The following is a 14322-nucleotide window of genomic DNA, read 5'->3' on the forward strand; positions in this document are numbered from 1 at the left end:
GAGTAGCAGCTGCAGGAGCAGCTTGCAGTCTAGGCAGCACTCCCAGCTGCATGATTAAAGGTTCACCCACACAGGCACATGCACTCATTTGACCAGTTGTCCTCCAGCAAGGTGGGACCCTTTTCAGCTAAATGTGACTCACAATAGAGGTGACAAGTTTACACACTGCTCCTGAGAGAGACTATCTCATTCTTTTTGCAGTATATCTGCAGTGATGAGCCACCCAAGCGAGTCAAGGTCTAAAGATCTTTCCTCAAAAACCCTGTTCCTGCATAACAAGGGTTGTAGTAGACTGGCCTGGACCACACACCTTACCATGTAAAGTACCAGTGTGATGTAAATGCACCAGTCCAGACCGATCTCTTCGTGGCTCCTATCGCATGAGCAACTTTAGCTGAATGGGACTATGAAGAACTGTACTAGAGACAAAGTAAAGGACGATTCAGAGGCTCTCCTCTTGTGCAGACAACTAAAATGGTTAAAAAGTCCACCTCTGCTCTCCTGAAGCATAATTTGCTCTAGACAATTTCAGAGCCATTTTGTGTATTGACTTTGGATTTTTGTTTTAAAATTACGTGGCATTTAAGAGGTCAAAGCATTTTCTTTTATTGTCTGTCGATTCTTTTATTTCAAAGGAATTATGCAACTGCTTTCTGCCTGCTATTGTATATTATGACTGTCTTGCAGACCATGAATGTTTCTTCAGCTGGTTTGTTCAGCTGTTGTGCCATGAAGTTGCTTGTGGAAGAATGTAAGAATGGTCTTGCAAGAATGGTCTCTGTATGTACAAAAGGCACATTTTGAACCTAGCGTCTGGTGCTGTGACCTGTGGAAAAGAACAGCACACCTTAAACTACCCTTCAAAATTATAGCGGTGACTTCAAATCCTTTTCTGGTAGCATCTGACTAGGATCTAAATATCCTGATTCCTGAATTTAAAAAGATACAGAAATCTTGTCTTATTTTCTCAACTTCTCTTCCCCTAACACATTTCCCATTAATTCATTTCCCTGTAATTCTTCCCTGTATAGATGTGTTGAAATTGATTTTGAAATTAATTAATATTGACAAATACTCTCACTGAGAGTTTTGTTCCACAGACTGTGACTATGTCTGAGTTCCTTGAGCTATGTTGCTCTGGAATGAAAAACTGAGCTCTGTGAAACACTCTATCTGTAGTCTTTTACAATGCAGCAAGGGACACCAGGCAAATACATATAACTTCTTGCAGAAAAATCTACTTAAATTTTATTAAATTTGGCAATAAACATTGAAAGGATAAGCTCTTTCTTATGTTCCTTGGTGGCAAATTTTCTCCATTCCTTAGGAAGTGCTATGGATTCTGGTGAGAAGAAAGACTGGTGATAATGGCAGTCCAGCCAACAATAGGAGAAAAGTTGCAATAAATACAGCCCTGCATATGCTGATCTTACCAAAATTTGTGAGTTCACAGAATAGTGATTCTGAGATGGATCTGGCCTGTCACTATTCAAGACAGAGGAATATTAAAGAAAATAAGACAAAATTCCTTGCAGACATTCTGAGAGACTGAATTCCTCACCATTCATTTTGTTTTATTTTCATAAGTTATCTTACACTATTTGCTGCCATAACCAAATCATACTTTCTATTCAAGTTCCAATGAATAGCCTTTATTGTTTTTGCTTCAGTCATTTTAATGTTCTCCTGTCTTTTGTGCAGTATGATGAATAAATCTTCCTTTTTGGAAACTCTGAGTTAAAATAATTTCATTCAGGCTTTTTTATTGTTTTGTTTTGTTGGGGTTTTTTTTGTTTTTTGTTTTTTTTTTGTTTCAAAGAATGGACTTATTCCAAGTAAAAGTTCATGTCTGTAATTGAGTTCCATCCATCACTTTATTGGGTAAACACAAAACAGGCAGCACGGGGCGTGTCACAAGATAACACAAGATATATTTCATGGGGTTCGTCAAGTCTGCCCCAAGTACAGCTGAGAAGCTGTGCTCTACCTTTCCCTGGTGAATCTGATAAGGTAAGCATTTCTTTCAATTATGATTTAATTTCTAATCTGCAAGATAAAAACCAATTGTCTTTTACAATACTTACAATTGCATTGATGTAAACTCATGTTTGTGGCCTTCAATATCAGTGAAGAAACTATCACAGGATGCCTTCTGCAGAAAACTTACCTACCTTCAGATGTATCTTCTGTATTATTTTGCTGTTTCACAGTCTGCCATGCATAAAGTCAAAGTATTTGTATTTGTGAACTAATGTATTTATGAATTAATAGTTTTGTTTATTAATTCTTCCACATTGAAAAGCTGGTGATAAGTTAAACAGACTTTCTTCCTTCTTCCTCTATTGCTTTAATTTTTCATTTAATATTAAAAGACAAAACTGAATTTGTTTAAATTCCAGGGGTCATGTAAGATATTCTCTGGATGAAATCAAGGAGCGCAGAATGTTCAAATGATCCCATCATTCTACAGCTCTGTGTTATCTTTAATGTTACATTTTCAAAGATAAATGACAACAACCCCCCCTCCCCCACCACCCCAAGTATTTGCTTCATGAATCTGTTTCTTTAAGAACATAAACGGAGCTTAAAGCCTAAAATATAATAGTAAGCAGAGAAGGTAAATAATAAAAATTCTACCTCATATCACCCATAAAATCAGTTCAATTTAGAAAGAGAATGAGCATCCATTCAATCAGGCGAACAGTCAGATGCATTGTTGTTCAAATTATCTCACATTAAGAGATGACTGTGACATGAAAATGTTGATTCCATAGGGCCTGTGATACATATGGCAAAGTACCCTGGATTTTGTTCTCTAGCAGCTACACAGGGAAACAAATTGCTTGAAGATCCTTGAGACCTTAAGTTAAAAGTGACATAAACACTGTACTGTCGCATTAGACTTCAAAGTACTGTATTTTTTAGTTGGTGTTTTCTTCTTTCACCAGCCAATGCACAGCTGGCAGATGTCCATGACTTTGATTGCTCATGAATCCAAAAGCATGTCTGCCTTTTAAATCCACGCCACTGGTTCTGTCTGCTAAAAAACCCCTGTGCACTAAGTTTGGGGTTCATGTGCACTGAATTTTTTGCATTACAATTGACCTATTTCACCACAGTGAGTCAGACCCTTTCTGTTTCCTTCAGACGACAGGGACTTCACAATGGGCTCCATCAGTGCAGCAAATGCAGAATTTTGTCTTGACGTATTCAAAGAGGTGAAACTTCACCGCAGCAATGACAATGTGCTCTTTTCCTCCCTGAGCATGCTTTCAACCCTGGCCCTGGTGTATATGGGAGCAAGGGGTAAGACTCAGTCCCAGATGGAGAAGGTAAGTTACTTACCTTTACTTAGTAAAGTGACCTCTACTTGTGCTACTTGTCCCTTCTCAGTAACATCACTGAAAAAATATTATCCACTGATGAGGTTCTCACCTGTTTCAGTGCACAAGAACTAAGCCAACATCACAAAATGGACAACTGAATCAAGAGTTATATATAGAAAATACTAATTAAAAAGGTGTATATTTTCAATATAACAGGCAGCTGACTTAAACTTAAAAAATAATCTCAGGGACAATAGCAAAATAGATTACCAGTCAGGCAATTTTAAGAATTTTAAATTCTGACAAGTTCCAAATGATGTAATCAGATTTTCTTTTTTTAATATCTATATAAAAGATAAATCCCAGAAAGACAGGAAGACAGAATATTTTTATATTTTTAGCAATACATAATATGTAACTCAATTAATTTCTATACATTCACTATAAAAAAATATAATCTAAGCAAAGTATTTACAGTTTCCAAGAAGGTCACAGAGGGAATAGACCTGTTGCAAGCTCACCTGTAAATTTTCAGTTAATCTATTTTCTCAGCATTTTTTTTTTCTGAGCCAACAGGATTTTTTACACAAGTAACATGTGTAAATCTCAAATTCACATTATTTTTGATCATGCTTTTCATTTCTACCACTGGTATTTTCTCTTGCAGGTTCTTCACTTTGATAATGTTACAGGAGATAGAGACATTTCTGACTCCCAGGTAGAGAAACAACTTAATTTTCCTATCTGTCTTATTTTCTCCTCAGAATGAAAGTAGAACTTTTCTGTCTCTCCTCCTGGCAGCTTCAGACCCTGACAAAAACTACAGTAATGGCCTCAAACCAAGGGGATCTGTGGAGGGAAGGAGGGAGGGTGTGATTCACCTGTTTTTTAAATAACATAGAAAGACAGCAGGTTGCTTATCTTGCACCAGAACAAGTAATGGTGTGGGAAGAATGCCTTGGGCACCAGGGTGTCTTCCCAGGCAAGTGCTGCTGGGGGATGAGTGAAGAGGGCTCAGTACCTAGAGCCAGGGTACAGCAGTTTGATTTTCAGCTGGGCAGGAAGATGCTGAGCAGAGTCCAGAAGTCTCAGTGACAGGAACTCAACTGCATCTTTTAAAAAGCACATTTCAGGGGATTTGTCTTGACAAGGATGAATTTGCCAGTTCAAAGCACCACCACAGCACTATCTGTCCCAAAGGTGACAGTCTGTGGGGGAAGACTGCCCTGTGGCATCACTCTTAACTGAAAGGGACAATACTTTAGAATCCTATTTCCTTATGCAATCTATCTTATTTTCTCATGTCATCACCTCAGTGTGGCACTGCTAAGTACATCCACAAATCATTCAAGGATCTTCTCTCAGACATTGGCCGGCAAAATGCTACTTACTCACTCAGGATTGCTGACAGACTCTATATTGAAAAAACATACCCTATTCTTCAGGTGAGTTATACTGTGAACTGACTTCCATGAGATTTCCTGTAAATCCCCTGTGATTCTGCCCTAGAGATGCACCACCAACTCTGCTGAAGAAGAGATGCTGGTGAGCCATCAGGAGAAGTGGTACAGAATGAGTTTGGACCTTTCTGTGCCTATCAGATGAAGGCAAAAATATAGTCGCATAAAGTAGCCTATATTGAAAATCACAGGGAGTAATCAAGATTGCTGTTAATTTACTAGAAAATTGGCTTTTAATGAAAAATGTTAACTTTTAAGGGAAATTAATTAAACTTTATTACTTGAAATAATGAAAACTGAAGTTGTCACTAGTTTTCCTAGTGAAAAGCTTTGATTTTCAAATCTAAGAATGTGAGAACACAATATTCCAAGCCCTAAAGGGTGAACACAAAGAGGAGACAAACATTTTCTGTCCTTAGAAATGTTTGTTAAACTGAGGCTATATTGGTAAAACAAAGGAAATGTATCAAAATTTTAACTTAGAACCCTGTCTCATCAAAAAGTGCCAGACCAATATATGTGAAGCAATCTTTCTTGTACAGCTTTAAGATTCAGTTACAGGAAGACAGCTGTGACTGATATGTTCAGTGTCTGACATGTTCAAACCCAGGAGTAAACATTCACTATTCCTTAAAACATTCTGCTTTATTTCACAATCTTGCTTTACACATCCATATAATTCCAAGTTCTCATCTGACAACTGTAACCCTTCTGCTTGTAGGAATACATAAAGTGTGCACAGAAATTCTACAAGGCAGAGCTGGAAGAAGTTGACTTCAAAACAGCTGCAGAGAAAGCACGACAGATCATCAATTCCTGGGTGGAAAAAGAGACAAATGGTAAGGACTGAAAAATGAGTAGCAGGTATTTTCCCTCACCTACCATAAACTATATCCTTGCCTTCTTCTCCTCACAATCTTCAGAAAAGGTGGGTCAAGCAAGAGCTGGTTGCTTATTGCTATGAAAATGAAACTCCCCAACCCGCACCCTCACCCCAACATTGCCAAGATTTGTGCACACCAGAGGAGCTGTACCTTACAGCTTGTCTTATCTCTGCCCTGTCTCTTTCTTAAAGGACGTATCCAAGACCTCATTGTGTCAGACTCTATTGATCTCAATACTGCGCTGGTCTTTGTGAATGTCATTTACTTCAAAGGGATATGGAAAACTGCATTTAAAAAAGAAGACACTGAGGAAGAGCCTTTCAATGTGACCGAGGTAGGAGGGTACAGACACACTTCTGGCCAGGACATCTGTTGGCTCACACAGCCAGAAGTTTGGGTGTTACAAATACCCGTCACAGGTTGGGTGATATAGCTGAGTCCCTCATTGTCAGTGCCTGGGCCTAACGACAAGTAGTGTTTGCAAGATCTGTGTCTGACCAGGATTCCAGGGCACACAAGCAGGCAAGAGAAGAAAATGGAGACACAGCCCTTCTCCAAAGGCAGCATGATTGAAAATTGAGTCCTGTCCTTTCAAAGTACATTTGTCTGACCAAAGAAAAAGATTGCTGCTCCCACATCACATCATCTCATTTTTGTTTTTGCAGCAAGAGAGCAGACCAGTGCAAATGATGCGTCAGAACAACACCTTCAAAGTGGCAAGAGTGGCTGAAGACAAAATTAAGATCTTGGAGCTTCCGTACACCAGTGGAGAGCTGAGCCTGTTGGTGCTGCTGCCTGATGACATCTCTGGCCTGGCACAGGTATGGCCTGGCAGGGCAAGCAGAAGAATTATGACTTCAGTGGGGCTTGGCTACTGTCAGACTTTTGCTGTCCATTGACGTCCCAGCTTCCCACCCTACGGCTGTGCTGGGCAGGCAGGGGAGCACAAAATCTGTCCAGGTGCTCAGGCAGAGCCTCTTAGGAGAGTCCTGAGCTCAGTTTTATAAAATGAAGGTAAAGCATTGTAGTGCTGCTGCAGCCCTGCAGAAGAAGGTGTTGCTATATGCACCAAGTTCCATTGGGTATCAGAAGCAGGCAAGGTAGCAGTATTTTTTTATCCCTGTGAGTGATTTCAAATGTTTGCTGAAGGAAATAAGTTTATCCTCGGAGAAACAAAAAATGAAAATGATGAATAAAGCATTCCAAATGCTGACTAAAAGGAAAATGAGAAAAGTAACATTAGAAAGGAATAAAGTTGAGGAAAGGGATCAATAAAATATCTTCCAAGAGGAAGAGTTTTAGGGCAAATTTGATTTGATGTTTTCAAAAACTATATTTTTACACAAATAGACTTGATCTGATGGAGAAATTTTCAGATGAAAAACCTTTGAGGAACTTCCTCAAGACTGACAGATGATATAGGCTCCATAGTCAGGAGGAAGCATACAGGAAAAACGAGTGTCTTTAAGAACAAGTACCAGTTCTGTTGTGTGCATAAAGTAAATGGATAGGGCCAGTAACAGGTGGTAAAAACACAGCTTTGAAGGCCATTGAACTTTTGTCTCAGACATTTCATTTCCTGCCTCTCTTTGCAGCTGGAGAACAAAATCAGCTATGACAAACTCATGGAGTGGACCAGTCCCAAGGTGATGGAAAAGAAGAGGGTGAGAGTGTACCTCCCACGCATGAAGATTGAGGAGAAATATAACCTCACATCTGTCTTGACATCCTTGGGTATGACCGACCTGTTCAGCCCCTCAGCCAACCTCTCTGGCATCTCTTCAGCAGAGAGCCTGAGGATATCTGAGGCCATTCACCAGGCATACGTGGAAGTCACTGAAGAGGGCACTGAGGCGGGTGGCTCAGAGGTTGTGACCGGAGAGATCCAACAGTCCTCTGAGGTTGAAGAGTTCAGGGCTGACCACCCATTCCTTTTCTTGATCAAACACAATCCAAGTGACATGATCATCCTCTTTGGTAGATATTGTTCTCCCTAAGGAGAAAAAGGGCTGGAAATAATGCTTGCCTATCCCTAAGAAACAGACCTGCTTTACTCTAGTATAATATCATCTCTTCACTATCTCTAAGTGGAAAGCCGTCAATACCTAGAGAGATATTCCTGAAGAAGTGTGTGACTTTTCAGATCTTTGGGTGCAGATATTTCTGTTACACAAGTTGTACTTAGGACTTATATCCAGGAATAAATGAGAACTTACAAGAGGTAGCTTAGAAATATTTTTCCTCGTGATTGAATAACTTAAGACTCAGGACCAGTGTTTTGATTCTTGTGAGAGATTCTGACACTGATATTGAGTCTGTTTTTTCTATAGGAGTTCTCTGAAATAAACACAGCTTTTAGAATATTCCTGTTCCTTTCTGTTGAACTCCTTGGGCAACCATCCTTGAATTGATGCCTGGACAACTTGCAGACAAAATTCTTAATTTTAGCAAATCATTCTTCTTTGAGTATTGCATTTGTGTTTCTTTGTGATGCACATACTGTAAGGCTAAGGTCTCTTGTTTTGAGGGGGCATACAGAAAGTTTACCATTTCTTCTTAAATCATCATCTCCAAACACATCACCTTCCTGACTGTTTCCCATCTTCATTCCTGGCACATGTCATTGACTTGTGAATGGCAATTGTTGGTCCTTCTATTTATTCTAATAAAAGCATTGCAAACTAAACATGTCTCTACCTGTTTTGGTTTACAGTACCACACAACCAAAATATGTGATAGAGTGGGTAATGGTTGTGAAGGGGTTTAGACTAGGATTTAGATTCTACTTTCAAAACCAAAATGTACCTATATATGAAGTCATTAAAGAGCCTAACTTTTTTTTTTTTCTAAAATTCTGAGTGTAAGCAAGATAAGCCCTACAGCTCCTCTTTTTACCTTGTGCTCATATGGATATATGACATATCAAATAACTCAGTTTATTTTAATCTGCTATCGTATTTCCAGATAGTTTTAAAAGATTTCCTCTAATTATTGTCAGTAAATGCATTGAGGAAATGTCTAAGAGATACAGCTTGAAAAACATGAGAAAAGTATTTTTCTTAAAAGGTGGACTACTTCAGCTGTCTAATACCCACAAGAACCACACAAGGAAATCTTTGTTACTGACTTTTGATAACATAATCCCCTAGAGACATTATTTTCTATTTCAGAGTCTTCAGGGGGGAAGGTTCTTCAGGGTGCAGTTTATTCAATTGAAAGACTTATTAGTGTTAACCACTTACTTAAGCAATCTTCCTTCTGCTGGCATACACGTGCAGAACTGCAAATGACAGTACTTTAAAAGTGCTTAAAAGAGGGAAACACTTGGCAGTATTTGGAGCTATCTCAAACATTTTTGAAGTCAGTATTAAATATAACTTGAAATGATGACTACAGGAAAACACATCTTTTTGATTGCTGTGAAGCCTATGGGAGAGCTGCAAATACTGGTCTTCCCAAGACATTTATCAAGGATTAGACACAGTTAACACAAGTATTCAAGCAAAAAAGTACTTCTTTTTATATATGCAATTTCAAGGTTTACTGTGCATATTGGGTTCTGCTTCCCTTATAACCTAAAGCAGCAAACAGAGTTTTGCTACAACTGAAACAAACAAAAAAAAAGGCAGAATATATAAAATACTGTTCTAAGAGGCAGAGGGTGAAAGTTTATGTACAGTTATGAATCTGTTATTAAACTGAAACAAGCATATCTGTCACTCTGCGCTTTCTAGGTGAAAATGAAATTAATATTTATTGAATTATATAACATGAATGTAAAAAAATAACTATTCTCTAGTTTATTTGTTCCTTTGCTTGATGATTTTTTTAAAGAAAAGAAATTGAGAAAATCAATGGTAATGAAATGGTAAATGGTTTCTTAACACTACATATGAGAGAGGTCCACCTAATGTCCTCACTGAGAAACAAGTATTGGGCTCATTTTACATTGGGCCGTTAGGTGTCACTAGGGATACAAAATGATGCCTCAAGTCTTCTGACAGGCTGTTGACAACTAGCTTTGGGAGCTTCATGTAGGTTCCAATTTTGTTCCTATTTTTTTTGCAAGCAGATAATTATGATCAATATGGTGAAAATGTAGACTGGTGGCACTGGGCTTGAAACCCAGCCATTTTTGAAGAAAAAGACAGAAATATTATTTGGTGAAAAATCAGAGACATTTTAAGATGTCTGTGTCCTGGAAAAAAGATCATGGTCAAAACACTATAGAATGTGCAGAGCTGTTTTGTTTATGAAAGAGAAACCACCCTCCAAAAAGAGGCTAAAATCAGAGGTAAAAGTGCAGATTCAGCAAGGTTGGATAAGATCCATAGCCCTGGTCTGGGCCCAGTACTGCCCTTGTGTGTTGCTGGTCTGGGCTGGCAGGACCCGCTGCAAAGGCACTGCCTTGGTCAGTGTGGCTGCTGCAGCTCCCATGGGAAGCAATTCTGAAAAGACCAGTGTGGAGGGTGTTACAAAGAGATGAGGGAAGAGCAGCTGTGTGGAGAGCAAACACTGCCTGCTGCTTCACAGATATGAAGTCCAGCAAGAATTTAATAACATGAATCCCAGCTCCCTCAAAGTCTAGGTATTGTCCTACAGTTCTTGTTGCTCCCTGGCAGCATCACTGAAGCTGGTATGTCAATAAACTGTCATCTGTCCATTCACTACACTCCATTTTCACTACATGCCATGTTGTTCTGGATTTACAGTACTGCCAGGGGTCTGTGGAACAAAATTAGACACATGCACAGGGCAGCATTTGAAATGCTGTGTGAACTGAGTGTGCCTTTCCTTCTCATGTCATTTGGAGAAGGGTTGGATGTGACATATCTTCCCTGCCCTTTGGGGAATACAAATTTCTGAGATCATTCCGTATCCCTCTCCATATATGACTTGTGAGAGAGGGCTCCAGTCTCTTAAGCAAACCAAATCCATGGCTCAAGGCACAAGATTTAGCAGGCATGTGCTTTAACCATTGTTTCTAGAGGAAGTGCAGGACCTCACAGATGGTCCCAAACTGGCACCCTGTGATGATGCTGCTGGCATATCCTTGTCTTTATCTTGATGTGAAGCTACATTTTTCTTTTAGTATACTTTCTTTCATCAGTAGAAATGATAAACAGAACATATGTAAAAAAGTGTAAAGATCACACCACCAGTGAACATCTTCATTCATGAGATATGCAGAGTGTGCTGTTCCCTCAATAAAGATTCATCCAATGCTGCGCCACTTTGGGATCTGACCACTGGAAGGGACATGAAATTGTCTATGCTCTCTCCTTTCCTCCTCTCATGTAATTTCTAATAAAATACACTTTAATAATTTTCTTACTAGTGTCCAAAATGAACACTTGCAGTGTCCATCTTGCTGAGGTTTATGCCCAGGCAAAGGCACGCAAACCAGCAAGGACCAGTCAAGAGACTCCACTTAAATTCTTCTCTTGAGTGAGAGGGATGTAGACCCCCATGGAGGCATCTCACAGCTCTGCCACAAACAGTGCCCTGATTCACGGCTTGGATAGCTGCTTTGCATGTCCCACACAGTCAAACTCTTATGAGAGGGATGATCTCAAGGCTAGAGGTTTCTGAAGTCCTGAGTGTTATGGAGGCAGTGTCAGGGGTTGGCTATTCAGTATATCTTCTGACACAGGAACTTAATGGTATTAAAAGAGGTTAGTAGAAAGCAGTTTAAAAACCCCAGCACACAGAGGTAGCTGACAACAAACAGCTGAATGATGGAATTAATGGTCAAAGAATGAAGAAGATGATAAAATTTCACATGATTTTAAAGGGAAACTGGAAAAAAAAAACAAACATGGAAGATAAATCAATTGAGAGATAGTAAATATATAGAAAATACCATCAGCTATTTAAGTTCCAGGACTGACAAGAGCCAGTGTTAGGACCCTGAAAGCACTACCAGCTTCAGCAGGAGATTTCCTCAACACCCTCTGCAGATGGGTCTGGAGCCTGTATTGGGCACTATGGAACCATTTGTGAAAGGACAAGAACTGCCCTTGGCCAGTTGCAGCAGACCTTGTAATGAATGAACTCACTGTACGCCAAAATTCCAGTCAGAGGGAGCATACAGCACCTCTGCTCGAGTGTAATTAAGAGAGAGTGAACAGAGACATATGACAGATGTGTTTGGAGAAACAAAAGAGAGAAGACATGGGGATGTAAATAAGAAGGGGATGTTATTAAGAGCACAGCTGAAGGCACACTCTTGGGAGTCACTTCTGGGGCATTGCAGCCACAGACAGCTCATGCCAGGGCAGTGATACACCAGAGGGACTGCTGCCTGCTGGTGACTGATGCTGAAGCAAGGACATCCCTGTGGAACTGCAGCTCCTGAAGCAGACTAGAGCACAGGATAAAAGTGAGCAGAAACATCTGGAAGATATAAACAGTCATACCCCAATCACAACCTCTTCCATTGCTTACTGCTTCACCAAAGGGACTGGTGAGCACTGAGTGTAACAAGGAAGCTGAAACTACTAAGCATAAGAAGTCTTTTGTATTGAAGTGAAATGTGGGGAAGCAGGATGAAAGGTCTGTTTCATAGTTTGTTACATTGATTTTGTCAGCTCCCAAATAAACAACAAAAATTTAATGTCAATCAGCAAGAAATTAAATGAAACTCCCCAAGTTGAAGCTGTTGTCCAAGAGAAGCCTGTTTCAGCCTAGACATAGTGCTGAAGTACACTGCAGGTTCTTGTCTCCAGTTCTACCTCCTGACAGACCTCAGTCCTAAGCCTTGTAGCCTTGTCTCCAGGCCCATCTCTTTTGCTCATAAGTGTATGACAGAGCTCTGAGTGCACTAACAAATTTGTAATAGTCCTGCTCAGCCATACCTGGAGTCTCTCCCACACCTGTGACCCCAGGAGCTCTAAGGTAAGTGCTGGACTTTCAGTTCCCATCTGTATTACATCAGTGGTGTGTCAGTCTCCAGTTCAAACACAGCTGTGCCCATTCCTGGCCAAGGACTCCTAATGTGACCTTGGTCCTGCTTTGTGATCACTGGACCTGGACCTACCTCTGCTGTGTGAATTGACTTTGTGGTCAATGTTGTCTTTGCACCTGCCTCATAGCCATGACGTTGCCTTATGATCCAGATTGCCTGTGATCTCCAGGCCTAGCTGGTGAGGCATCATCTAGCTGTGGCATCCCCCTTACCTCCTGGTTTGTTCCTTGGGTTTTAACTTGGGAAAAGCTGGCCCTTGCTGCTTCCTGACAGTGAGCTCAGTCCTCCCTGAGCCCTCTGCTGAGCACCAAGGAGCCTGGGTCTCAGGTCACACAGGGCCTTGTCCTTACAAACCTTCCTGATCTCCACAAAGCACCCACTCATTACTTAGAGCCAGACTTCTGAGTGAACCTCCTTCCACCCAGCCAGACCATCCTTCCTGGCTTATTCCTGACCAGCCTCGGGCCTGTTGGGGTGGTCTGATCATCTCACTCAGTTCCCGACCTCTTGTGCCATGTCCATTTCCTATCCACTGCCCCTGTCCCTGCCCTGTGTCCCCCAAAACATCCCCCTAACACCCTACAGCTACGGGGGCACTGACGTGAGTCCCTCTCGAGTGCAAGTCTCCCTAAGGAGCAAGGGCATGCTTACCTCAGAGGGGAGGCTGCTGGTCCAAGCCCTGAAGGCCCTAGAAGCCCTCAGTGGCCTTGATCTTCCATGGGACCTCTCCCACCTGCCCAGAGCCCAGGATCCCATGCTACCCCCCTGCCCCAGGCCATCAGTGTGCCTCATCACATCAGGGGCTGTTCTGTTCCCCTCAGTCCTGCCCTGCTTGGCCATGGGCCCCCTTGAGACCAACTTGTGCATTCATTTCCTGGCTTGAGCTTGAGCCTACTCTGTCACTATTGACCTGCCTGGTAGTCACTGGATCTGACTGCAACCCTCACTTGTGGAGAGACTCCCCAGCTTGCTTTTGGACATGCCCTGTCACTTATATTGACTCATGTTCTGAAGGCTTGGTTGGACCAGTCACCCTTGCAGGGTCTGTCCTGTTTCCTTTGCTCAGGTGCTATGGGGCTGGGCCCTTGTCACTGAGCCTTCCATTCCACAGGCAGCAACCAGCTCTCATTGCTCCCTAACCCTAGGTTCTGGAAACAGACTATGGCCCTGTCTCTCCTCTTGCTGTGTCCACGGATGTTGATGGACCCTGTTACTGACATTTGGTTCTGCTTCCCTGTGGTCAGATAATGTGGTGTGGCACCCAACAGTGAGGGCACTGTCCTCTCTGGAGGCTGACTCTTGGCCCAGCTCACTGTCCTCATGGAGCAGCCCTGCTCCTGCTGCTTCTCTCAGTAGAGACAATTTTCCACTCAAAATGTTGCCTGCTTACTCAGCCTATAGCTTTCCAATGTGACTACAAGGATATTCTGGGAGTTCATCCTGAAGGCCTTACTAAAGTCAGGTGTACAATATCCTCTGCTCTCCCTTTGTTTATACAACAAGCTGTCACATCCTAGATGCCAATGATGTTTTTCAGGAGAGATTTGTCCTTGGTAAATCTGTGTTGGTTTTCCCCATCATCTTTAATTCCTTCATGTGTCTCAAAATGTTCCTGGGAGGCTTTGCTTGGAAGCCTTCTGCAGGGATTTGAGCTTGAATACGACTGTACACCAGGGCGTTAGTGA

At 41.4% G+C, this 14322-nt stretch overlaps 1 protein-coding gene across 2 annotated transcripts; it reads left to right on the forward strand.

The window, feature by feature from the left end:
• The first annotated feature begins 3155 nt into the window (after positions 1-3155).
• On the forward strand, positions 3156-7667 carry LOC102112188 (ovalbumin-related protein Y-like). 2 transcript variants are annotated; one of them, XM_005526463.2, is made up of 7 exons: positions 3156-3332; positions 3994-4052; positions 4636-4771; positions 5508-5625; positions 5862-6004; positions 6336-6491; positions 7266-7667. In XM_005526463.2, the coding sequence occupies exons 1-7, from the start codon at positions 3165-3167 to the stop codon at positions 7665-7667; spliced, it is 1182 nt and encodes a 393-aa protein (XP_005526520.2). In that variant the 5' UTR covers positions 3156-3164. The 2 variants fall into 2 exon arrangements, with proteins under 2 accessions (XP_005526520.2, XP_005526519.2); XM_005526462.2 differs by having other exon boundaries at positions 3165-3332; positions 3994-4044; positions 4643-4771.
• The last annotated feature ends 6655 nt before the right edge of the window (positions 7668-14322 follow it).

Source organism: Pseudopodoces humilis, chromosome 1, assembly GCF_049639895.1.
Source record: "Pseudopodoces humilis isolate 2021_Gansu_Grassland_sample_001 chromosome 1, ASM4963989v1, whole genome shotgun sequence".
Classification (NCBI taxonomy): domain Eukaryota; kingdom Metazoa; phylum Chordata; class Aves; order Passeriformes; family Paridae; genus Pseudopodoces; species Pseudopodoces humilis.

What these genes read in the sequence shown, in the direction of transcription:
- LOC102112188 (XM_005526463.2), top strand. Translation starts at nt 3,165, where the DNA reads ATGGGCTCCATCAGTGCAGCAAATGCAGAATTTTGTCTTGACGTATTC. An exon ending in AAACATACCCTATTCTTCAG is followed by an intron (nt 4,772 to 5,507) that starts GTGAGTTATACT and finishes TTCTGCTTGTAG; the next exon opens with GAATACATAAAGTGTGCACA. An exon ending in ACATCTCTGGCCTGGCACAG is followed by an intron (nt 6,492 to 7,265) that starts GTATGGCCTGGC and finishes CTCTCTTTGCAG; the next exon opens with CTGGAGAACAAAATCAGCTA.